Here is a 25,909-nt window from a genome sequence, read left to right on the forward strand (position 1 = left end):
TTTTACGGATAGTCTCAGTTCTGTCGAGGCTATTCGCTCTATGAGGCCGGTAAAGCACTCCTCGTATTTTCTCATGAAAATACGAGAGCTTCTAAGTGCTTTGTCTTTAAGATCTTGTGTCATCACCTTTGCATGTAGGGGAGGATGGTATACAACGCACCCCCTGGGCAGAACGCACCAGCTGACTTTCATTTGTGTTTTTCATGGCTTTTTCGGAACTTTTTTGTGGTCTTATCAAGCAGCACTTCTAGCATAGCATCTGAATTCAAAATCCTGCATGATAAATCCTAGAATTGGATTAAAAATTCCAAGAAAAACTAAAAATAAAATGAAAAAGTGCGTCTTACCCCGGGGGTGCGTTATGTACTGTTCTCCCCTATCCCATCTCATTGCTCGATTCAGGGCAATGAGATGGCGAACTCACTTGCTAAGGTGGGCGCTATGAAAGGCGATATTTACGATCGACAAATCGCCTACGATGAATTTTTCTTCATTTATCGTCAACAATCACTCGTCAGCTGGCAGAATAAATGGAGCTAAGGGATTTTGGAACGATGGCTGTATTCAATCATCCCTGAGGTGTCGAAGAGTCCTTGGTTCAAGGGTTGGATGTGGGTCGAGACTTCATTCGTATGATGTCTCGCCTCATGTTCAATCACTACTCGTTAAACGCTCCCTTGTTCCGTGTTGGGCTGGGGGACAGCAATCTCTGTGAATGTGGACAAGGTTACCAGGACGCAGATCACATTATTTGGTCTTGTGCTGAGCATCGCGGAGTCAGATCCGAGTTGTATGATTCCCTTCGGGCTCGAAGTAGACAACCTAATGTTCCAGTTCGGGATATTTTGGGTAGACGCGATCTGGAGTTTATGAAACTTATATATGTTTTCTTAAAGAATATTAACCTTAGATTGTAAGTTTGACTAACCTTGTGTTTAGTTTTTGTTTTGTTCGTGTGTTTTTTTTAATGTTTGTTTCTGTAATAATTGTATAATTACACTGCGTATACCAAATTGAATAGGAATAAGTTAATGTTTAAGGAATAATGAAATATTTGTATCGTAAATCATAACTCAAACCTCTTTCTCTCTCTCCCCATACATAAAACTGCAAATCTCTACTAACCTCGAGACGACCGCGAGTAATCGGTTCAATTCCTTTAACTCTATATTTAAGACATTAATTATGTATAACGCAAATGATAACTTGGCTCGGTAAAGTTTATTCGATTGAGCCTGTACAAATAAAGTAAAACAAAAAAAAAGAGAAAATAAATATGGTTTTGTGTAAAAATTCCCTAAAAGTTTTCAGAACTCAGATATCTCAAATAGTAGCGAAAAGGGATGTAATGTCGGCCTAAATGCCCCTAATTTAGGCCCATACATAAATTCAGCAATCGACTAAATTTTCAAAAATGACGCGTTAATCTAGATAAAATTCAAAAATAGAAGATTTTTAGCAATGGACCCAATCTTAGATCCATAGGCCAATGTAATATCCGGGTCGTTCAATAAAACAGTAATTTATTAATTATAAACAAAACAGTTTATTCACACTGAAAATTATAGCACACTTTTCTTAGAAAATCCCTGCCGACCTCCTCATGCCATGTTTTCTCACCCAGTTCTCTTTTCCTTTCCCTTTCTCTCGTCACACGGCGAGGGGTAAGATCCCACACCCCTTCATTTTTTAAATCAATAAGGGACATAATCGCTCAACCTTTTTGGCTCAGCACACTTCCGTTTTGCAGGGACATATACATCGTCACCGTATGATGGGGCCTGTTCATAAACTACGTAGACAGTTTTTTGGGATTATTGACCCCCCCCCCATGCGTAGACAATTGTCCATACAAAAAAATTAAAATTTGTATGGGCCGTGGATAATTGTCAACCCCCCCCCCCCTCTAAGCTGTCTACGTAGTTTATGGACAGCCCCATGACTCTTCCGTTGGTGCATCCATATCCGCGTTCGTGTTTTGTTCTTTATCAAATGGTTGATTGGTCTGCTCTGGAATGCTCTCAGTTTCAGCCCTCTTGAGGTGGCAACCGTTGCGCTTTTGCTGGTTACCAGAAGTCAAAGACTTGATTGTCACTTCCGATCTAGTTCTTCCCACCACAAGAAATAATTCCGGTGAATAATTCGAAGATAACTTATGGACCTTCTTTGATCGCCTCACCAAAACCTTGTCTCCATAATCAATATCAACGTGCACATGTCGTTTTCCATCTGCATATTCCTTTCCATGTTCCGTAACGTTTCTCCGTTTCTGTGAGTGACTTGGAGGCGTAACAAATCACTCGGTGTTCTCCCTTTTTGTCAACTTGTATCAGAATGGCTCCTAGGCCAGTTAGGTTGGCATCTGCCATCAAAACCTATCATGTCCTATCTCCTACTTTAAAGAAACCCAGAACAGGTGACTTGATCATCTTTGACTTGATCATCTCAAATGCCCTATCATGCTCGGTGAGCCATTTGAAGACCGCTCCCTTTTTGCATAAATTTCTTAGGGGTTCATCCATAGTTGATAAATGTGGAAGGAATCTGTTTAGGTAATTTGCCATTTGTAATTTGTTTGGATTTTCGTGTTTCCTGAACGACAACAGTGCTTCAATTTTATCAATGGACGGAACTATCCCCTCGGCCATGATGTTGTACCCTAGAAACACCAGATTTGTTACCCCAATCACGCATTTTCCCCAGTTCAGTTGCACGTTTCGCTTTTCCAGTCTGGCTAGAACCTAAATACAGTAAAAAAAAGTATAAGGGCCTGTGCCTAGGGGCACGAACGAAAGCTTGACGTAGGACCGCTAGTGGACGGAACTAATATGTTGATCATTTAGTTCTTAACTCTTTCCGTTTTTGAATTGGTGCCCTGAAAAGGGCCGGTTGTTTTTCAAATAGTGGCCACTCCAGTGCAAGTCGATGCCGACCGGATGATGGCGGCCTAGTCATGCTGCCAATTTCTTCAATATCTTCCAATTACGGTCTTTCTGCAGAATCTGCCGGCGCAACTAATCAGATATTCGAGATAATCTTTACACATTTTGCAGGGTAACGATCGATTCCACACTCATTAATCTGTTGGCGTACTCGGATCACAAACTCTGCAAAACGTTCTTCCTGATTTTGGTTCATGTGCCGAAGTGTGTGACGCTCAAGTACATCCTGGCGACCTGGCTCGAAAAACTGGTCAAAAGCCAGGATCGCTACATCTAACAAACTTTACAACAGGGATTGCAAGTGAGGACCACCAAGATGTAATAAATTGGCCCTTTTCTTCTTCTGATCTGTGATGTCTTCTGGCAATGTTGTTGCAACTCAGTTTCATTTATCAATTGATCTTATTAAACATCGGAATGAAATTCCCAAGAGGTTAAATAATATGTCTTGTCAATTCTTCAATCGATGGTAACTTTCGAATCAAAAATAAAATCGATTAAATGAGTAGTAACATCTCGGTATTACGTGTACAAAAATCAGCCGATTCACAAATCCATAACTGAATCGATTCCCAAATCGATTATAATTTGATCGATTCCCAAATTGATAGCCTAGAACTAGTAGATTCCCAAATCGACAGATGAATCGATTCCCAAATCGATTTTGATCTGACTGATTCTCAAATTCTTTGTTTAGAGCTATTCGATTCCCAAATCAACAACCGAATCAATTCCCAGATCGATTTTAGTCTCTATAATAAAGCAAAAAAAAAAAAGTTTCGTTGTAGACGACAAAGTCCTACTGAAAGTGGGGAAAATTTTGTTTTAGCGGTAAAGCTTTTGGCCGAATCCTGCGATTTTGGTGAATTAGAGATTCAGCCATTCGTGATCAATTGGTCTTTGCTGTATACAATAGAGAATTGCAAAAACGTTTGCAGAATGAAGAAAATCTCACCTTAAGTTCAGCTGAAAGGATAATAAAAGGCTTCGAAATGGCGAATAACAATACACTATACATCAATTCGGAATCAGGAGTAAATTCAGTTAGATACCGGCTCGGTGGCAGGCAATCCAGGGTAGACAGACAAGATCGAAGCCGGAGTAGATCTAGAGACAGAAATTACAGTAGAAATAGGGATACTCGCTCAAATTACAGGAAATATGAAGGACGTTCAAGATCAGGACAAAGAAACTCAAGCCGGGGCAGATACGCCAATTTAATCTGCCATTTTTTCAGGAAGTGCGGACATATTCAAAAGAACTGCTATCGGTTTATAGAACGTCAGAGGAATTCTATAAAACTTGTGTAAGAGAACAATATAGGTAATCACGCTTACCACTACACCACCGGCGCTGCTATAAATTTAAATTAAATTGTGCTACATCAAAATGTAAACTTTCTCGAAGTGCTTAAATAACACAAGGAAGGCGTATTTTTTCATATCTATTACACATATCACATATCTCAGCAGTGCCGGTGGTATAGTGGTAAGCGTGATTACTTCTCACCCCAGCAGGCCTGAGTTTAATCCCAGTCGGCATCCCATCGGTGAGCATCTGATACTTAAAAGTTTAATAACAAAATATTATGAAATTCAATACTAAAATATACTTACAGTCAATTCATTGATGTTAACAGCGGCTACCACTCCGACGTGGTTCAACAATTGGCGTACGTATTTGTACCTTGACATGTCCCAGATGATTGCTGACTTATCTTTTGATCCTGAGACAATTATATTGTACGCTGAGCTTGCCGCTAGCGATGTTACGGCGTCAAAATGTCCATGTAAAGTATGTTTCACGTGCAATTGTTTTTGCTTAAAATCTATATCACAGACCGTTAAAATAGAGTTAGTGCCTGCCATAATTATTGTTTTAGAGTTTGGACAAACACAAGCAAGAATTTCGCCTGAATCTGGTGCTACGTTCTCACATACAAATAGAGCTCGATCTGAATCATAAATGCCAACGCGAATGGAATGATCAGCATAGCCCCATGCAATGTAACGGTTGAAATTGGGAGGCATCAGAATTTTGTTTTGTTCAACAGCCAAAACCATTTTTTCCACTTGTATTATATGTCCCACTGGACCTTTCACTTCTGAAAAAAAAATCAATGTGACTTTAACGTAACAAAAACCTTGTATAGGCTATACTTCACCTTTAATAGACTGGGAACTTGGTTTCAAGTTTTCCAGATTGTGGAAAAACAATTTAGCTGTGCTATTTGCTGGTAGTAGTACCAAACTAGAATCTATCAAGTTATTTTTGGAGGTTTGTGTTCTTTTTGCTGGGTGAGCTTTCCGAAACAGCTGCTTTGGAATTTGTCCGAAATTGTTTATAAATCCTATGGTTGCGTTCTTTTTTAATGGATCCTCAATGCTATGAAAATAATGAAATTGTATAATAATCGAATGACACTGCACTCTAGATGAATATACTTATATATATCGACATTTCCTTCGTAAAAAAGATGGTGGAATACGTTGATAGCTTCTACCGCCGCTTGACCACGCTGCTTATAGCCGAATATTAAATCAATCCACTAAAATGAAGAATTTTACTTTGTTATTATAGTGACGGATTGTTATACACACCAGTTAAGGAAACGATTGAGTTACACTATTTTTTAATAAAAAAAATACAATCTTATTAATTGCTTCCATATGCCTGACGAATCTTGTTTAAGCTACCGGAGAGATTATGGAAAAATATGCAACAATCTAAAGGGTTTTTTTTTTCAAAATCAAAATGTGCACACTTAGATTTTTTACCGAGATGGGTACCACCGAGCACCTCGGGATTTTATTTTGCTGGATCTCAGTGAAAAACTTGCCGAGATTCAGCTAACAAACAAGAATTTTGACGAGATCTCAGCCAACACACATAAATTTTGCTAAGATCTCAGTAAAAATAAATGTCGAGCCTGCTCGGTGGTGCAAATCTCGGCAGAAAAATCTAAGTGTGTGTCCCTCTGAAAGTTAAATTGATATGTGTCATGTGTGAAATACATAGTTACAACCACTTATTGTAAGTTACATGTGCAAAATAATCATAACATCTCATAATTCCAGAAGTCTGATAAAACAATATTGTTTTTAACTCTTTATTTGTTCCAAATTCAAAATAAATTACATTTCATTTTAACCAAGGTGCTCCAGCTACTACAATAACTTATCAGCCTTAATTGTTATAATATATATCTAAGTGTTTTTACATTGTTCCTGCCTTGGAAATTCAGTACTTTAAACATGTTTTTTATAACTGCATGTCAGTATAACAATTTACATCTTAAAACTAAGAACTAACACTAAATTTTATCTAGGTATAAAGGGAATTAATCAATTAAAGATTGCAACGATTTTTGCCTGAAATTATTAATTATTTTGTTAGACATTCATTCTAAAGTCTCAACATTTGAAATTCTATGTACCTCGGTAGTACTTTACCAGGGAGGAAACTTCAAAATCATCTTCAAAACTTTGTTTTGAATCCTTTGAAGTGATTTTTTCCTGGTAGTGCGACAGCTAGACCATATTGGCACAGCGCAAAGCATGGCCGGTTTAAAAAACTGTTTAAATATTAGAAGTTTACTCGTCAGGCAATGTTCGGATTTCCTGTTTACAAGAGGATACAAACATTTTATATATTTGTTACATTTGGCTTGAATGCCCTCAATGCGATCTTTAAAAATTAATTTTTGGTCAAGTACTAACCCAAGATATTTCAGGGGGTCTTCCGATTCGCCTCCTAGCGTCGTGCTATAAGGTACCAGGCGTAACCAGGGTAGTTGATCGATAGCTCGATGACGTCATTTCGTTGGCGTCTGCAATGGGAAATTCTCATAGCAGGCGTTGACGATGGGACGTTGTCGAGTTGTTGAATAGCAACTATCGTGGTAACTCACCGATTACCTGTCGATCTGCCAAATTTGGAAAGACGTCTGCATTGAATTGTCTCATATAATAATATTCCGCCCACTATATCACAAGAAATTGCGAGTAGCTGAGTGGAATGGAGATAAGTTAAGCATTGGGTACAGGACCAAGTCTCCCCTGGGTGGTGCCAGAAGATGAGCGCAATAGAATCATCAAGTTGCCATAAGGCACGGAATGAGACCAGGGGTTGAAACAGTTGACGTTTTTTACTACACTCGCTTCGTTGTCGTGCGCGACAGTCTGTTTGTATTCGAACACTCATGCTCTACCGTCGTCTCTCTCACACAACACGAGCGATAGAATAACATTCGAGCTAAAAGAAAATTATCAAAATAGCTATCATATGACATGTGTGATTTCGTTGTAATTCCTCAATTTGGTGTAAATCAAACCATTTCTGATCAGAAATATTACTATTAGGACATCATTGCTTGCTATTTTCAGAATTCACACAAGCACACAATCAGCAGCTCTTATTATGAGAAAAACCAAAATATGTACATGCATTCGTGACGGTCTTCGGCGACAGTGTCGTATGACAGAGCCTGCCATATGACATTTTAGTTTGGTACTGTACTATGATAGCTTGTTTTGCAAGTGTCGGAGGCAAAGGCAGTCAATTATCACAGAAAATGTGTCGACTACCGTGACCGCTTACAAGACTGAATGAGACTATTGCATGGCTGGGTAGTCAAAGTCTTCCATTCGTTAGTCATTTCAGGTGGATTAGAAAAGGTTTAGGTTTAGGGTGGGCGTTGGCCAGATTTGGATTTTTCAGATACAATCCTAAATAGGACCTAGATTATTTAATACACTAGTAACCTCAACCTCTGTCACAATGTTTCATTGTGATTAATCAACACTCAATGGGTAGAATATCAAATTTGCGGTAAATTGGAAAAAAATGGAACTTGGTGTGTAGAGCGCACTGCCCACTGGACGATTCTGAAGCCTGGCCAAGTGAGTGGGTTACGGGTTTATTTAATTGTACGTCATTTCCAAGTTATATATAGATACATTCATACCATTGGCATTTTGTATTTGAGATAAGACAGAGATAGGATGCGGAGGGCCCGCTTAGGGGGAGCGTAACCCATGTTATGGCTTCCATTTATTAAATAGTTCAGATAGGCTGGAAATGATAGGTTCATGGTGAGAAAATGTACCATATGGTGCCCGTTCACTGATCAAAATTAGATTCAAATCGTCAGGCCCGGCCCTGGAATAAGGGGATTGACGATGATTTGTCAAGTTTCATTTTGCATTTGCATATAATTCTAGATAGAGCTGGAATTAGGGCGTAACAGCCTTTGTAAACAATGACTTCTCTCGATGATTTCTAGGAATTCGAGCCACGCCTACATAAGGCAACACATCCATCGAGTAGGCGAAGTCTTCCCCTACTCGATGGTGATGTCTATTTGCCAGGGAGAGCCATGGCTTCCAAGAAATCATCGAGAGGAATCATTGTTTACAGAAGCTGTTTCGCCCTAATTCCAGCTCTATCTAGAATTGTAAGTTTAGGTTTGCTTTTGTAATTGCAAGATAGATAGTTTGCCTCAATTGAAACATTGAGTTGTATAAACTTGACGAATCATACATCTAAAATAGTAGTAGTTACATTGCCGCATGATCTAACAACCACTGCCTGCAACTAATGTTGGAGGGGCCGGCAAGGCTGATTACGGATGAAAACTAACATAACTCTAACACTGAAATGATCCCGAAGCTAACGCTCATTCATTGCACTTTGAGTCATAAAGTAGTTTTATTTATTTTCCTTCTAATCTATCTACACACTTAGTTTTTTCTACCGAGCTCGGCTGTGCGATATTTCACTTGGTTTGACCAGGAAATTGGAACTCCTTTCATAGTGACTATGTGACTACTACTAGGTTTCAAAAAGGAAGCTCTAGGCTTATGTGGAAATATTATCAGATGAGTTTTGGAAGCATTGGGAGAAATTTTCCATTTTTTGTAAATAAGAACATAAAATATCTAAACTTTTCTGCAGTCTGCTGTAAATAACACAAAGACTTCTTCCTTTAGCGGAAATGCCTGTGCCATCAGCGAATAAAGATTTGTGGCAACCCTGAGGCAAATCAGGGCGGTCCGAAGTGAAAATGTTATACAATATAGGCCCAAAAATGCTACCCTGAGCGAGGGGGACGACTCTATCTACGATGCAGGAAAGATTGTGTTTTGCTGTGGCTAGCTGCGCGCACGCTGAGTTGACAAAAAGAAGATTGATAACGATTCTGAAGATTTCCTGCAAAAAGATGATGCGCGATGCAAGTAGATGCCAGAAATGAAAGAAGATTTTTCGAAGATTGATTCACTAGTGTGGGATTTTTTGAGCATCTAGAATTATGATTTAGATGTGTCGCCCCCCTCGACCCTGAGGAACTCCTGCTCTAACAGGTAGTCGTTAAGATTCGGAATTTTTAAAATTTACCTGCAGAGTTCTGTCAGTTAAATAATTTTGAACTAATTTCATAATATAGAGTGGAAAATTAAACTTTTTCAATTTAGCAATCAAACCTTCATTCCACACACTGTCGCATGCTTTTTCTATGTCTAGAAGAGCAACTCCAGTTGAGCAGCCTTCAGATATGTTTGAACGAATTAATTTGGTAACTCTTAAGAGTTGATGAGTAGTTGAATGCCCATGGCGAAATCCAAACTGCTCATCTGCAAAAATTGAGTTCGTATTGATGTGAAGCATCATTCTATTTAAAATTATCTTTTTAAAAGGTTTACTTATTGAAGAAAGCAAACTTATGGGACGGTAGCTAGAAGCTTCAGCTGGATTTTTATCCGGCTTCAAAATTAGAACAACTTTTGCATTTTTCCATTTATCAGTAAAATATGCCAAATGGAAACATCGGACTCTATATACGCTGCAGGAAAGATTGTGTTGTGCTGTAGCTAGCTGATCGCACACTTAGTAGATAGAAAGAAGATTGATGACGATTCTGAAGATTTCCTGCAAAAAGGTGATGCGCGATGCAAGTAGATGCGAGAAATGCAAGAAGATTTTTCGAAGATTGATTCGCAGTGTGAGATTTTTTGAGCATCCAAAATTGAGATTTAGATGTGTCGCCCCCCTCGCAAGAAAGACAAGGTACTCTCTAGGAGTTTTTTGATGAGGGTAAAGAAAATTCCATTTTGAATTTGTTTAGTTATATATCTTAATTCGTCCAAATCAGTCTCCCAGGAATCATCAAAAATATTTTCCCGAGAGTTAATATTTAGATAATCTAGAGCAACATGATTCTCAATAGGACTAATAAGACCCAAACTGCAATGATGGGAACTTCTCAAATTGCTTAGCAAGTTTATGAGGTTTTTTTTTCGAATTAGTGATCAATATTTTACCACCTATAGCGCTGGAATAGGCTTTTGAGGTTTAAAAAAAAATGTGAGTTTCCAAAAGGGTTTAGAACTTGAGTCTAATTTAGAAACATTATTTTCAAAAGTTTTGTACCTCAGGGCAGATAATCGTTTTTTTTTTTATTTGTTTTTGCAAATCCCTACAGATAACTTTCATGGCAGGATCGCGTGTTCTTTGATATTAACTCCTACGGACATTTTAAAGACGTATCAAGAGCTGAACATCGTCGTCTATTATAATTGAATCGAATTTGGTACTGAGGCAGCTTTTGCTTCAACTATAGAAGTAGTCAGTAATGTTAAATAAAATTTAACATTAATCATAGATTTTTTAATCTTTTGTTCGTGACATAACACTACTGCGACCAGTAATTTGATCTGTTGTAGTATATCCCGTGTCCTTAGTTTAGTGCATGTTGTATTACTCCATCAATATTGAGAAATGATGAAGTATTCGGTTTTCATACAGTTTTCATTCTTGCCTTCATCGCAAGGAATCGATTCTAATTGAAAGGTCCCGCTATTTATACCCTTCGGAGTGTTGCAACACCCTCAAAAGGCGCGCCCCTTTGTCAATCAAAACTGGATTCCTTAGCAACAAAAACAAACAATGACACCGATAATGTCCATGCATCAGAACCCTAGTCTTAACCACTTCAAACTAGGGAACAACGAATAAAAGATTAGGAATCACATAGGTGAAGACTAACTAACTAATTTTTTCCTTGTTTCAAGATCATCCTCGGTCCAGACAACCCGAGAACTTATCACTATCAACAAGGCATAAAAAGTAACAAGGAATAAGATGTGTTCCTTTGATTACTGAAAATTCCTGTTCCCCTAGTTTGAAGTAGCCAGGACTAGGAATCGGTGGTAGATCTTACATCCCGTAACGTACCACTAAAAGGTGATCTACCCACGTTACGGGGCTAACTATAGTTAGTTAATGTATAAATAAAAGTAATAATTTATGCCGTTCTACGCATATCAGTCCCATGTTACTTTTGGACGTTTTTCACTTTTGTTCATAAAATAGTAGTTTTTAGGTAGACTTTGAAATGAAAATAGAAAAACATATAATTTGTTCTGGGTTTGTATAAAAACAACATCAAGCCTAATTGTCCCATGTTAAAATTCTACGCATAACTGTCCCACAAAGATTTTATTGACTGAATCTATCATTAACGAATCGATTTGGGTACACAAATTATTGAAACAGGATTTATATTATTAAAAGAAACGGTTTGAACAATAGTTAGAATATTAGGAAGTGGAAGTTTTATTTTATGTTGATAAATATTAATATTATTTAACTGACAGAACTCTACAGGTTAATTATCAAAATTCCAAATCTGAACGACTACTTGTTAGAGCAGGAGTTCCTCAGGGTAGCATTCTTGGGCCTATTTTATAACATTTTCACATTTTCACTTCGAACCTCCCTGATTTGCCTCAAGGTTGCCACAAATCTTTATTCACTGATGACACAGGCATTTCCGCTAAAGGAAGAAGTCTTCGTGTTATTTGCAGCAGACTGCAGAAAAGTTAAGATATTTTCTCTACTTATTTACAAAAATGGATTTCTCTGGAAAGATTTCTCCCAACGCTTCCAAAACTCATCTGATAATATTTCCACATAAGCCTAGAGCTTCCTTTTTGAAACCTAGTAGTTGTCACATAGTCACTATGAACGGAGTTCCAATTTCCTGGTAAAACCAAGTGAAATATCTTGGGTTAGTACTTGACCAAAAATTAACTTTTAAAGATCACATTGAGGGCATTCAAGCCAAATGTAACAAATACATAAAATGTTTGTATCCTCTTATAAACAGGAAATCCAAACATTGCCTGACGAGTAAACTTCTAATATTTAAACCAGTGTTTAGACCGGCCATGCTTTACGCTGTGCCAATATGGTCTAGCTGTTGCACTACCAGGAAAAAAGCACTTCAAAGGATTCAGAACAAAGTTCTAAATATGATTTTGAAGTTGCCTCCCTGGTACAGTACTACCGAGGACCATAGAATTTCGAATGTTGATACTTTAGAACAAATGTCTAACAAAATAATTAATAATTTCAGGCAAAAATCGTTGCAATATTCAATTGCAATGATTAATTCCCTTTATACTCTGATGAGATTTAGTGTTAGTTCTTAGTTTTAAGATGTAAATTGTTATACTGACATGCAGGTTTAAAAAAAACCTGTTTAAATACTGAATTGCCAAGGCAGGAACATTGTAAAAACACTTAGATATATATCATAACAATTAAGGCTGGTAAGTTACTGTAGTAACTGGAGCACCTAGGTTAAAATGAAATGTAATTTATTTTAAATTTGTAATAAATAAAGAGTTAATAATAAAAAAAACTTTTTTATAGCAAATGCATGACAGTAACAATTATTGCATGATAAATCACCAAAAACAACGTTTTGCGGTCATAAATTTGCGTTTTTGGTTAATTAAGTTCTGAATGGGGAGTGGCATGCACCGTTACAACCGAGGAGCACGCAATACAAAGAACCGTTGGTTCGAAGTTGGAATGTAAGCAAAAGTACTTAAAGTAATTAATACATTTTAAAGTAGGACTGAAGGTAATTAAAAATAAAAATCCGTGCCATCAACTGGTACTGTCCTCTGTGAAAAATTAACGTTCAGTTTCGAATCCCTTTGGATAGGTTGTGTTTTAAGTTTTCTCTCTGTTTTGTGCGTGCGTTCGCTTCATAAATTTTGGCTGATTTTGCCAGATTAGCGCTGACACTCTGCCTCCCGGACGGTTATACGTGTGTGATTGGTGGTTTTCTCGCTTTCCGGGAAGTTTTAGAATCGAGAAAGAAAATGTTTACAAGCATCAGAAGAGATGTCGCTATCTACGTTGTTTGTTTTTTTCTTCGCTTGTGCTCCCGGTTCAGAAATTTGTGGCATCGCGAGTGATAGTTGTTAATTTCAGTTTATTTATGCGTTGTATGATTTTATGAGCGGTCGCTTCGTGTTCGCGTCAAGGAGATACAAGTTGCCACTTACACTTGGATCAATCGACTACATTCAACATTCGATCCCCGTAAGGCGGGTCTATGATCGGAACTGCTACACCAAACGTGACAGAGCTACTTGCAAAGGATTCACTTGGACTGATTTGGTGAGATTGTTCTTTTTTTCTACTTTTATCTATTTAAACTTAATTTCTATTAATCCGTAGCATTTGGAATCATTTTATTCGGATGAGATTCTTAACTTTTATTTGTTTACATTATATTTCAATCAGTATTCTTAAGAACTTCACAAAATAAGGTCCCAATATTTAAAATGAGGAGCTCGGCTAGCTTGGTGGCTGCCGTTTTTGCTTACTGAGTAGAAGATCATCAAAACTCGATTTTTCATGGAATTCAGAGAGGGAAAAATAAAATCGATACGTCAGTTGGCGTGGAACTGATCATTTGGAGATATGCCAACGACTATCAGACGCTTGTGCTGTACTTACCAGATTTAAATTTCGGCTAACGTAATCACTTTCCAAAGCATCACGATGGATTCTTATGAATTCCCTAGGATCATTTTTGGCCCAAGGGGGTAGCACGATGTGGTTCAAAATGTCTCCATTCTGCTTAACTCCAAAATCAAAGTTATTATCGTTGATCAAAAACTCTGGCAGATAAAAGAACTCGGGTATAAGCTCCTTGACATCAGCCATGTTGTGTTGGGAAGCGGAATGCCATGCCTCTTTAATGCTGTGAAACATCCGATCGGCTAGATCAAAGTGTCCTCCTTGTAGGCGCAAAAAGTGTTGTGTGAATGGTTCCAGGCGCACCAAATATGAACATACAATCATTGCCGAGCTGTAATGCGTTCCGTAAAAATAGGGTGGAGTCTCTCCATGTGGATCATCCCACTCTTTAAATCTTTTCTCAAACTGTTCCAAACGACTCTTAGATTGGGCACCCATGGGCTTAGAGAAATCGCGAAATGACTTGGGATTGGTCATATCCAGCCTTTCTGAGTCATAATCAGCAAGAATCCATGGAAACACAGGGTATTGCATCAAGTCGTTATAGGAACGACCTGCCAGGGTATTCAAATGCATCAAATACTGAAAATTTGATATTTCACCACGCTGTAATTAACAGTAATTTATTTATGTGTTATTTATAAATGTAAATTAATTAGGTGAAGGAAAACAATTTACGAAACTTACCACCCACCGTTGAGTAACGGACGTTTCTCCTATTAAGCTACTGAAAATTCCAGAAGACTGTTCCACATTAGCCGATCGGCTTTGACCTGCCACCGATTGTTGTGCATTGTCGGAAATAGAGGTGGCGACAGACATAAGTCTTTGATAAACTTTATTCCTAACTTTTCTTGGGAAGCTCAGCAAAAAATTTCGGCCATCACCGGAGAACACCTCTAATGCAATTGGTTGAAGGAGATATCTTCTTTTATGTACTTCTCTTATTTCCTCATAAGCAAATTTTGAATTCTGTCTTAGTTCATGGGAGCTAAAATATAGATCAGTTAGATATATATGAGTATAGGTAATAGAAATATTAATGCTTTCCGCACATTCTTCCGTTGCCTGAATTTGGTAGAATGGGCTCGTAGCTTCCGGATGGTACCGAATCGATGTCACGGATTTCACGATTTTTCATTAAAGTAAACCCATCAATAATGTAGCAGTGTTCTCTACCGAATAGAAGCAAACCATCGAATGTGTCCAATCCTTGTATTCTTACACATCGAAAAATATGCGATATCTGTAAAAATGAAACACTGTTGTTGTAACTATGGTAAACGTTATTTAGATCCAGATAAAAATTTCGAGCCGGAAGCTCTCAGCTATTAATGCCAACCATCTTGGGCTTGGCCCTTGCCCATCCAATTTCAGGAGCTCATATCGTTTGAGGGGCTGTGTCATTTCACCGACGGTTATTTCACCAATGATAATTTCGCCGACGGTCATTATGCTGAAAAAGTCGCTTCGCCGTATTCCAATTATGATCTTTTTGATGTACGGAAAATATCTAAAAAATAACAACTTTGGTGACTTTAGCGATATGGTGTCCCTAATACTGAGCACAAGCATAAATTCCGATATACACCGAACTCTTTGTTTGCGCGGGGATACGTACCGCGCAAAAAAAAAAACACGTAAGAAAAACCGTGTTATTTCGAGAAACCACGTAAAAAACGATATTTTGAGTAGATATTGTGATGTCCAATTATATTTTGAAATCACATACCCATCAAAGTTACCCCTATCGCAAAGCTCATGTACCATAAGCATAACCAACACAGTGCCCAGTAATTGTACTACTTATGTATGGATGTTTTTTTTTTATTGTAACCAGTACCAATAACCAGTAAACCAATATTAACACACTACCCGAGCAAATTCCAGCATCAATTTGATTTCAGTTTATGCAATTGATAAATTTTGTTTTCATTTTGCTGTACATTTGCTCTTCAAAATATGTTGTTGCGGGTTTGTTTTAATTGCCTTAGCAAAACATCAAATTGAATACTTATTTTGTTATCAACAGGAAAAATTGATATCAAATTGAGTTTTCAGTTTACTCTCACTGATAGCAGAAATAGTTTTCAATGTGATGTCACAGGAAGATTTTCTTTGCTCTCAATTTTGATATTTTAACCGTTAAAACGAGCAAAACGACAGCAACCTGAGCAATCATTATCAGCGAAATCACAACATCAAAATTTGATCTCAGACTTTGCTCGGGTAATGTACTCCTATAATCACTCTCAACTGTTTTAATGTCGTGATACCTATAAAAGGTGATCTGCAAGGCAAGGCGAGGTGAGTTTGATATGTCCTTTACGAGCTTTCATGCTCTGTTAGTTGTACCCCTTTCTGGTTGTACCCGAGTATATGGGTCTTATGGGAAAAATATTTTTTAATAAATCATGTTTTTCATCTCACCTGCGCCTGCGCTGGCCTCCTACACACCTAGCGAGGTGCTGACGAGGTGACCCCCTTATTGCACTCTATGGCATAATATTTTTTGGATCTAGTGGCTATGGTGTGGTTATGTCCTATCTGCTTAGCGTGTTCGTAAATAATTTCGGGGAGATATTTCATCGTCAAATGGCGGTGCAAGCCCCAAAGTCGGTTAACCACACCTTGAGCTAGAATAAATTGAGTGAAAAGTGGAAATTGTGTGGATTTTTTTGCGTATCACGTTCGTCGAATAGTGCATATGCGGGTGTGAATTATTTATAGTGTTTTTGGTAAAGTTAGTTGCACTTCTACTGGTGGTAAAAGATCCCAGATTGATTTACCACAGCCCATGTTATGGGACGCCGCGCAAAACCTTGCTTGTAAACTCCCTCTCAAAGCTATGGGGAATCTACATACATGGTGGTAGGCAAAAAGATTTTCTTGCTTATTCTGAATTATTTCACAAGATTTGTATTAGATGTACTTGTGAATTGAACATGATTTTGAGATTCAGAAGTCGGTTAGGGTCTTCAAAATGTCCTAGAGTTAAGATCTTGATGTTCTATAGGGTCAATGTGGTTTGATACGCACGATCCCGACTTATTCAACACATCATAAGAACTTTGTAATGCTTCATGATTATATGAGAATAATACAATAATATATGTAATGCTCTCCAACCTATTCTGGAGTTAAAGATCTTGATGTTCTTATTGGAGTGTATGGCGCAGCGAAATAAAACACCACCGATTAGGTAAAGAGAACAAATTCAACTGAAGTTTATTGCAGGTAGAGCACAAAAGATAATAGAAAAAATGGCACGTGATGTTTATGTCTACACACGGCAGGGTTGTCATGCCATCACTCCTCCTCATCACGAGCTGATCGAAGACCAATCCTTTCTCGCAGCATCTCCAACTTTACACGATTTAACGGCTTGGTCAGGATATCCGCAAGCATATCTTCGGATGAACAGTACACCCAACCGGTGGATGTAAGATTCGCTTACAATTATGTGGGATTCATCATCAGAGGATGTAAGTGGAGACCGCATGAACCGAGGATGCGATATACCTAGCTGCGGTCCGATGTAAGAAAATTGGAGACCGAAAAATGTGGAGTTGTATTAGTGAGTGAAATTAATTATGTCGAAAAAAAGAGAAAAAAGGTTGCCGACTGGACTCGAACCACGGACGTTGCGACTATCAGACCTGTGCTTTCTCCACTGCTCTCTCCATGCTTCTGAATATGGTCAGCCTAAAAGCAAAGATGAAGCGCTCATTTTCTCGCATGCTCGACTTCGTATGCTTTTTCTGCTGGAGAGATTCGAGACAAGTGTGTGCGTCGTTCTACAATGTTCTACAATGTGCGTCGTTGTTCTACAAGCTTACTGGTATAGTCGAAAGCGTAGATGGAAGACGAAATAAAAATGCTCGACTTCGTATGCTTTTTCTGCTGGAGAGATTCGTGACAAGTGTGTGCGTCGTTCTACAATGTTCTACAATGTGCGTCGTTCTAAAAGTTTACTGGTATAGTCGAAAGCGTAGATGGAACACGAAATAAAAAAGACAAAAAACCATTACATCGCCTGCATGGTCAATTGCTAACATTCGTTGCGATGTTCATGAACAGAGGATGATAGGAACTGGAACTAACATTCATTGTAATAGATTTTTGGTTTGCGTGTAGGTAACATCAATTTGATTGTGTTCGAAAAGGTCCTTTACAAAATGGAATTTAGTATCTACGTGTTTCGAACGTTTTCCGCTGGGTTGGCTGAGTAGTTTGATGCAACTCTGGTTGTCCTCAAAGATGCATACAGGCTTTTCCATCGGTTCATCAAAATCTCGCATTAATTTCTGCAGCCACAGTAACTCCTGGCAGCATTCGGCCAGTGATATGTATTCCGCCTCGGTTGAAGATAGTGCCACACAAGGCTGCTTCCTTGCGCACCACGATATAAGACCACCACCAAGGCGAAACAGGTATCCAGAGTTTGACTTCCTGTCAGCAACGTTTCCGGCCCAGTCGGCATCGGCATAACCTTCCAGTCCTCCAACTTTACCTCCCAGTTCCAGTTGCAGACCACTAGTTGCTTTCAGATAGCGTAGAGTCCTTTTTGCTTCTGTCCAGTCTGTAATCGTTGGTTTGCTGACGCAGCGTCCAAGTATTGAAGCGGTGATTCCAATGTCGGGTCGTGTATTGACGGATAGATAAAGCAGACCGCCAACAAGACTCTGATATTTATCATTAGTCGGTAGCCTTTCCGCCTCCTCCTTCTGCTGAACATATCCCGGATCCATTGGTATGCGCGATCCTTTAGCATCTTCCAATCCAAATCTTGCAGCCATCTTGTCGATGTAAATCTTCTGATTCAAACAGAATCCTTTCTCAGATTTGGTAACTTGAATCCCCAAGAAATTTTTCACATCTCCTAAGGTTGTCAACTGAAACTTGCTGCTCAACACATCCAGAATTTCTTCATACTCCTCCTGGCTGCACGTACTGATCAACATATCATCGACGTACACCAATATATACGTCTTCTTCTTCTTCTTCTTCTTATTCTTCCCATAACGAACATAAAGGCATGGATCAGCTTCCGAAGGTTTGAACCCCATCCGCTTTAGAGTCTCATCCAGCTTACGGTTCCACATGCGGGCCGACTGCTTCAATCCGTATAAACTTTTGCGAAGCAAACAAACCTCATCACCTTCCACGCCTGGTGGTACCTTCATGAAAACGGTTTCCTCCAGGTCACTGTTCAAGTAAGCCGTTTTAATATCTACGTGTTTTACCTCCATATCACGACGACTTGCGATGGTCAACAATGTGCGTAGCGTAACTTGCTTTGCAACTGGCGCGAATATCTCGTCGTAGTCCAGGCCGAATCTTTGCGAATAGCCTTGGGCTACTAGCCTCGCCTTGTACCTGGTGATTCTTCCTTGTTCATCCAGCTTTTTCTTGTATATCCACCGGCATCCTATGGGCTTCTTCCCCGGTGGTAGCTTGACGAGATCCCAAGTGTTGTTGTCGTGAAGCGATTTCAACTCGTCCTTCATAGCGGCCATCCACTGCTCACTTTCAGCACCGGTTATAGCTTCCTTGTAACTACGCGGCTCGTTCGATTGTAGACAGACAAACTTACCGCAGGCCGCAAAACGTTCCGGCGGAACACCCTTGTTCATTCGCATAGAACGTCGCACTTCTCCGTTGGATTGCTCATCCTCAACTTCACTAAGCTCCTCCTGAACCGAATCACTGTAGTATTCCTCCGAAAGTTCGTCGTTATCGTGAGCATCTTCATACGTGGTGGATTCCGAGTCATCCTCAAATCCTAAGAAATCTTCCTCTTCTTCATCCGATACAATTCCTCCTCCTGGTGCATTATACGGCTGGCATTCGACATTCCCGGATACGCATGAAAGTGGTGATAGCTCCAAAAACACGTCGTTTTCGAACTGATTTCCACTGCTCGAACCCTTCGCTTCTCTCGGAGGAAGGAATTTTGCATCACGACTAAAAACAATTTTGTTATTGCTCGTGTCTGCGAATCGCCACGCCTTATGTTGCGATGAATACCCGATAAAGATCATCTTCACCGCCTTCGAATCGAGTTTGGTACGCTTTTCTTTAGGTACGAAAACATACGCCTCCACTCCGAAAACTTGCACCTTTCCGAAATCTGGTTTCTTGCCGTGCCACACTTCGAATGGCGTTAACTTGATTGATTTAGTAGGTAGCATATTCTGAAGGAAATTTGCCGTATTGACAGCTTCCGCCCAGTAGCGATAGTGCATGCCAGCATCGATTAGCATGCAGCGCGCCATTTCAACCAGCGAACGGTTTTTCCGCTCGGCGACGCCGTTCTGCTGCGGGGTGTAGGCAGTTGTAAACTGCTGCAATATACCTTCTTCTCTCAAAAACTTGATCAGCTCGATAGCACGGTACTCGCCGCCTTGATCCGATCTTATAATTCTTGGTGATTTTCCAAATTGTGTCTTCATACACTGCACGAAGTTCTTGATTGCGTCAACTGTTTCTGACTTCTTGTGCAGGAAATACAGCGTAGTGTACCGACTGAAATCATCGATTAGCGTCAAGAAATATTTATGCCCACCTGGAGTGATTGTGTTCATAGGACCACACAAGTCACTGTGCACCAGATCAAGTACGCTTTTCGATTTTATTTTAGCCTTTCTGGGAAACGGGAAGCGAGCCATTTTTCCTTGCAGGCAAGGCTCACAGGTAAAATTGTGTGAACAGCTACCTACCTTTATTCCTGTTGCCAATTGCTTACTCTCGAGGATTCGAATTGCCTGCACATCTCGGTGTCCCAGTTTTCGGTGCCACTCGTGGATACAATGTTTTACACAATTCTGCTCCGACGATGCATTCGCTCGTTCCACCATTCGCAAATGGTAGAGGCCCTTGTTTCTAGGTGCAACTGTAGCAACTCGATCTCCGCTTGCTACTATGCATCCCGTTTCGCCGAACGTGACTTTTGCTCCCTTCTGCACCAACTTGCTCACTGACACAAGGTTCATGTCGAGATTCGGAACGTACAATACTTCACTCAACACAATCTTCTTCTGTGTCGCATCTTCACCATAGCACAGCAGTTCGCAATTTCCGACTCCTTTCACTTCGGCGTTCTTCCCGTCAGCTACTGTAACTGACTTCGGAGTGTTCGCGCGCGGTCTGTCCAACGTTTGGAAATAATCTTGATTAGCGCACATATGTGAACTCGCGCCCGAATCAATAATCCACCCGTTTACCGAACTAGCACTCACGCAAAACAAGAAACTGTCCTCTTCCGATTTTGTAAACTTCGCCCTCGCCACTTTACGATCGGATTCACCGGAGCTTCGGACGTTTTCTTCTTGATTCTGCTTCGCCAGAAGTCTACAGAATCGCTTCTTATGTCCCACTTTTTTACAATGGTGGCACACTATGTTCTTCTTTATTCCTTCCGTTTTCATTACAACTGCATCTGCTGGTGTTGATTCCTTCCGCTTGAGAACTTCGTTGATAATCTTGCCTTTGACCAGCTCCAAAGTCAATTCCTCATCCGAACGATTTTCCAGCGTCGTTGTGAGAGCATCGAACGAACTAGGCAGGCTTCGGAAAACGAGAACCACTTGCAAATCGTTCTCTAACTTGGTTCCCGCATTCGCAAGCTTCTCAAATAAATCTTCGAACTGCTGCAGGTGCTCAACGATATCATCTCTCTCGTGGTACTGAAGGTCACAAATCCGCTTCAGAAGTTGAACCTTGGAAGTCAGCGTCTTCTTCTCGTGTTGCTTCTTCAGGTTGTCCCACACAGCCTTTGCGGTTGTAGTGTTCCGAATATGGCCGTGTTGACTCCGAGTCATCAACAATCCGATAGTCGCACGCGCTTTTTGATCTGCTTCATCCCAAGCAGTCAGCTCAGCCGCATTCGCACCGTTAGCAGCCAGTTCCGGCTTCACACCCGGCGAGACGTACTTCCATAGACCCTCTCTAACGAGCAGAAATTCCACCTCGAGCTTCCACGAATCATAGTTCTCATTGTTTAACTTAACAATGCCCGTTCTCTCCATTTTCACTAGCAAATTTCCGACTCACTCGCGAAAAATACCAAGCTTTTATTTTTAGGCATGTACTAACGCGCACGGAAAAACAAAATGGCTAACACTGGGCCCATAACCTATTGGAGTGTATGGCGCAGCGAAATAAAACACCACCGATTAGGTAAAGAGAACAAATTCAACTGAAGTTTATTGCAGGTAGAGCACAAAAGATAATAGAAAAAATGGCACGTGATGTTTATGTCTACACACGGCAGGGTTGTCATGCCATCAGTTCTACAGGTTCTATATAGTCTTGAATAATGTTCTGAAAATCTTTAATAATCCTTAAAGCTCAAGCCTCATGCTCAAGTCTCATGCCAACGTGCGAATCAAATAATTGTATCAATGAGATATTCAATGCTCACCAAACAATTCTGGAGTTAAGATTTTGAAGATCTATCGACTCAATGAAGTCTTGAACAATGTCCGTGAAACTCAAAGGATACTTTCAAGTAAGTTAGTGTAGAGGATCGTTTCCGATTTTGATAATGTTGTTTTGGATATTCAAGCGTTGATGAATATCAACAGCAGCGCATTCGTCGAGATATAATGCAATCTTTTGTTAATTTCTTTCGTACTTGGTTGGTTGTTTGGTTGTCTTATTGAGGAGATTTTCAGCCAGACGCTGGTTCATCTCCCGATCACTCGTACGTGACAATGAAGATTTCCAAAACAAACGCAATTCATCTACACTTGGTTAGAAGCGCTACAATGTCCTTTATATAAGGTATGAGCCGATGTGCTTATTGGTGTTAGTGGTATGTGCAAATGTTTAGTGGTGTTTGTATTTCTTTGCAATGTTTACCTTTTACACGAAACAGTTGTTGGCAGTGACGTAATTCTATCTGTTCGCAGTATGGGATGTTTTGTAGAGTGACGGCGTCACTTCCCAAAAAACAATTTGAGCAGATTAAAAACTAAATATGCTATGTTTTAGCTGAATTAGCATATTTTCGCCTGAATAGGCTTTTATTCAGCTTGCAATGTTTGTTTGGTTGAGTCTTCAGCAATGTTTACAATACTTTTGCTTCTAACACCAGCAAGCTGCCTATTGGCCCAGACATTATATAAACGTAATTGGAAGCGCTAGTAATTCGACAGTGAGGGCCTAACTGCGATGATCGATTCTCTTAGGCTGTGAACCATTTGCCGAGTTAAATTTAACTCGTGGTTAAAAGTGACATTTCAAAGTTATTCTCTATGTTCGAAAATCCCTGAGCTGTCGATCGACCGGTCTTCGAGAATAACTCAGCAACGGTTGTCAAAATTTAACTTCTTGTCTGTCAGAAATAACCAAGCTCGGATAGCAGGGTTTATCGATAACTTTCCATCTGTCAAAAGTTAAAAAATCCACCTAATGCTTCAGAGCCTTAATCGATTTTCTCTTCAAAATGCTACAATTAAGGGAAACAATTTTCTGAAATTGGAAATGTTAATCCAAGCAAGTTATTAACGAAAGAAAAATCAACAAAGAGATTCGACCGTGGGAGTTACCCCCTTATCCATGCTCACTGTCGAATTGTTTGTGATGGTAATTGATAAAAACAAACATAAGATATTTCGCTAAGAGCCTGTACATAAACTGCATAAAATTATGATTTTTCCGTTGAGGTCTTTCTCAACAATTAAAACAAGGGATCAAGTGTGTCCACTCTCCCTCACTTATTGCCACCTTTATGTTTAGTTTGAAATGCCGACTACGAACTTGAGCATTAGTCTAAGACAATACCTTCTCCTTTTCTTCGAGTAACCTCAAAAGCGTTTGGTTGTCAGGAGTTGCCGACAACTCCTCATCATCATCATCCATATCGTCTCCCTGATCGTTATCATTTATCCTAACAGGAAATTATTGGAATTAAATAAAGCACAATTAGTAATTATAACAGATGAACTATACTTGTTCTCCAAATTTGATCGACAGGAATCGATTAGAATTGGTTTGGCCCCTAATTCCTGTTCCATTTGTAGAGAGAGGACCTTGGGTGATTTTTTCATGCTGTGATAGTACTTTCTACTATCGAAACTTGTAGCTACTTTATATTTTAATTGACGCTGTAAGAAAATAAGAATTAATATTGTAATTGTAGTGGGTGGGCAAATTGATCAATGGCTTTCCTGTATATATTTCGGTGATAAATTTAATTGCAACCTTCAAAGCCCCAAGTATTAACAAGCCCACTATTTGCAAATCTTAAGTTAAAATCATCCGTTTATCAGTCTTATATTGTAAAAAGGATAATTACCGAGCTTGTTGAATACTTTTGTTTTAATCCAGAAGATCTGGATGGTTCATTTTTGTCTGTTTAACAACATCTTAATTTTACCTGGAAACAATCTATCATAGGGCCACAGTGATTCATGCACGGAAACAAATCCGATTCCATTTTCATGAAATTTGCCATCCCATGAATCGTAACAATGATTCATGATTTCGGGATGGAAATTCATGATTTCATAATGCAGAGGAATCAAGACCGCTACAAGCGTTACACGAACTCGGCAAACCGTGTTCATAATCCGCACTTCATAGGTATCTGATATACCCCTTTTGCCTTCTATCTTACACAAGTACTGATAGTCTAGTGGTCAAAGTATGGGTTTAGTGATCTCAAGGTTCTTGGTTCGAATCCAGTCTGATGCTTTATTTTATTCTTTTTACATTTTTTGGTTAACAGTTCAACCCATGAATTTAGTTCATGATTTCAACTCTGATGATCCATGATTTTGGGAATGTTTGCTGCGTTACGCAAAAGTTGCTCATGATATCATGAATATTATTCATGGTGTATTTTCATAACATGAAACTACGCTGTGTTCATGAAATCATGAGTCATTTTTCTCATTTCGGAGATCGGATTTTTTCCCCGTGTGTTATTAGCATACTGTTACTGCAAAATTACTGCTGAGCCTAATGCCTAGCTGTCAGATTTTCCGCAACACGCCACTAATCGATGTATGTGCGTAGGCTTTATAAAAGAAAAAAAATTGCTGATTTGAGTGCGTTTTCAATAGGTAATAGTTATCAAATTAATATAAAAAAAATAATAGGATAAAATTAAAAGTATTCCAGCCAGCTCACTCATAGCTGTCGAAACATGCTGCTGGGTGTTTTTTTCTGTGCGAGTCGCGCGATAGTCTGTTTTTCGATAGCAACTCATTGTTGCGGTGCTTGCTCAATTGTTTGAAGTTCGTTCGCTTTTGCCGTTGCCGCGTTGAAAGCAAACAACTAGAAGAGGTGTCGCTGCACACTTAGGCTCTGAACCATTTGGTGGATTATTTTAACTTTTGGTTAAAATTTGACAGATGAAAAGTTATCGATTAACCCTGCTAACCGAGCATGGTTATTTCTGATAGACAAGAAGTTAAATTTTGACAACCTTGGCTCGAAAACCGGTCGATCGACAGCACGGGGATCTTCGAACATAGACAATAAATTTCGAAATGTAACTTTTAACCACGAATTAAATTTAACTCGTGGTTAAAAGTGACATTTCGAAAGTTATTTTCTATGTTCGAAAATCCCTGTACTGTCGATCGACCGGTTTTCGAGAAGAACTTAGCCAATGTTGTCAAAATTTAACTGCTTGTTTGTCAGAAGTAACCACGCTCGGATAACTTTCCATCTGTCAAATTTTAACCAAAAGTTAAAATAATCCACCAAATGGTTCAGAGCCTTAGAAATACCTAATCTTACACGTGACGGAATCCATCTTTGACATAAAGGATGAGACGTTAACAAACATGTCATGTAAAATTAAGTACTCCGAGACTTAAAAGTTTGAAAGTACGTTTGAGCTGAATTTCGCGTCTATTATGACTCAATTTTATGTCAAAATTGACACTCGTATAAGTCAGGGGTCTGGCAACTCCATATCAATCCTATACGTTTGACAGTAGGCAAGATGACGGGCCTTATTTAAATACGGCCCGCCTGACGTATACCTGAAGGAAGGGGACGCAAATCGTGTTGTAAGCAGAAAGACAAGAGCAGATGAAAGCATCAAAAACATGGCCGCCAGCCAGGCCCCTGGTATATGTCACCATACGTAAACAATGACAATGAATGTC

At 39.3% G+C, this 25,909-nt stretch overlaps 1 protein-coding gene across 1 annotated transcript in view; it reads right to left on the reverse strand.

Moving 5' to 3' along the window:
- LOC135712159 (WD repeat and FYVE domain-containing protein 3-like) overlaps positions 1-24,041 on the reverse strand; it is an 89,593-nt gene extending 65,552 nt beyond the window's left edge. The window contains exons 1-8 of the mRNA XM_065235124.1: positions 23,739-24,041; positions 23,571-23,676; positions 14,837-15,027; positions 14,469-14,772; positions 13,758-14,387; positions 5,387-5,490; positions 5,107-5,327; positions 4,559-5,046 (exon numbers count right to left, since the gene is read on the reverse strand). Coding sequence (XP_065091196.1) covers positions 4,559-5,046; positions 5,107-5,327; positions 5,387-5,490; positions 13,758-14,387; positions 14,469-14,772; positions 14,837-15,027; positions 23,571-23,676; positions 23,739-23,836 — 2,142 coding nt within the window. The 5' untranslated portion in view covers positions 23,837-24,041. The remainder of the gene's footprint in view (positions 1-4,558; positions 5,047-5,106; positions 5,328-5,386; positions 5,491-13,757; positions 14,388-14,468; positions 14,773-14,836; positions 15,028-23,570; positions 23,677-23,738) is intronic.
- Positions 24,042-25,909: the final 1,868 nt, after the last annotated feature.

This window comes from Ochlerotatus camptorhynchus, unplaced genomic scaffold (assembly GCF_037179485.1).
Source record: "Ochlerotatus camptorhynchus isolate MF236.1 unplaced genomic scaffold, CSIRO-AGI_Acam_v1.1 ptg000459l, whole genome shotgun sequence".
NCBI classification, from domain to species: Eukaryota; Metazoa; Arthropoda; class Insecta; order Diptera; family Culicidae; genus Ochlerotatus; species Ochlerotatus camptorhynchus.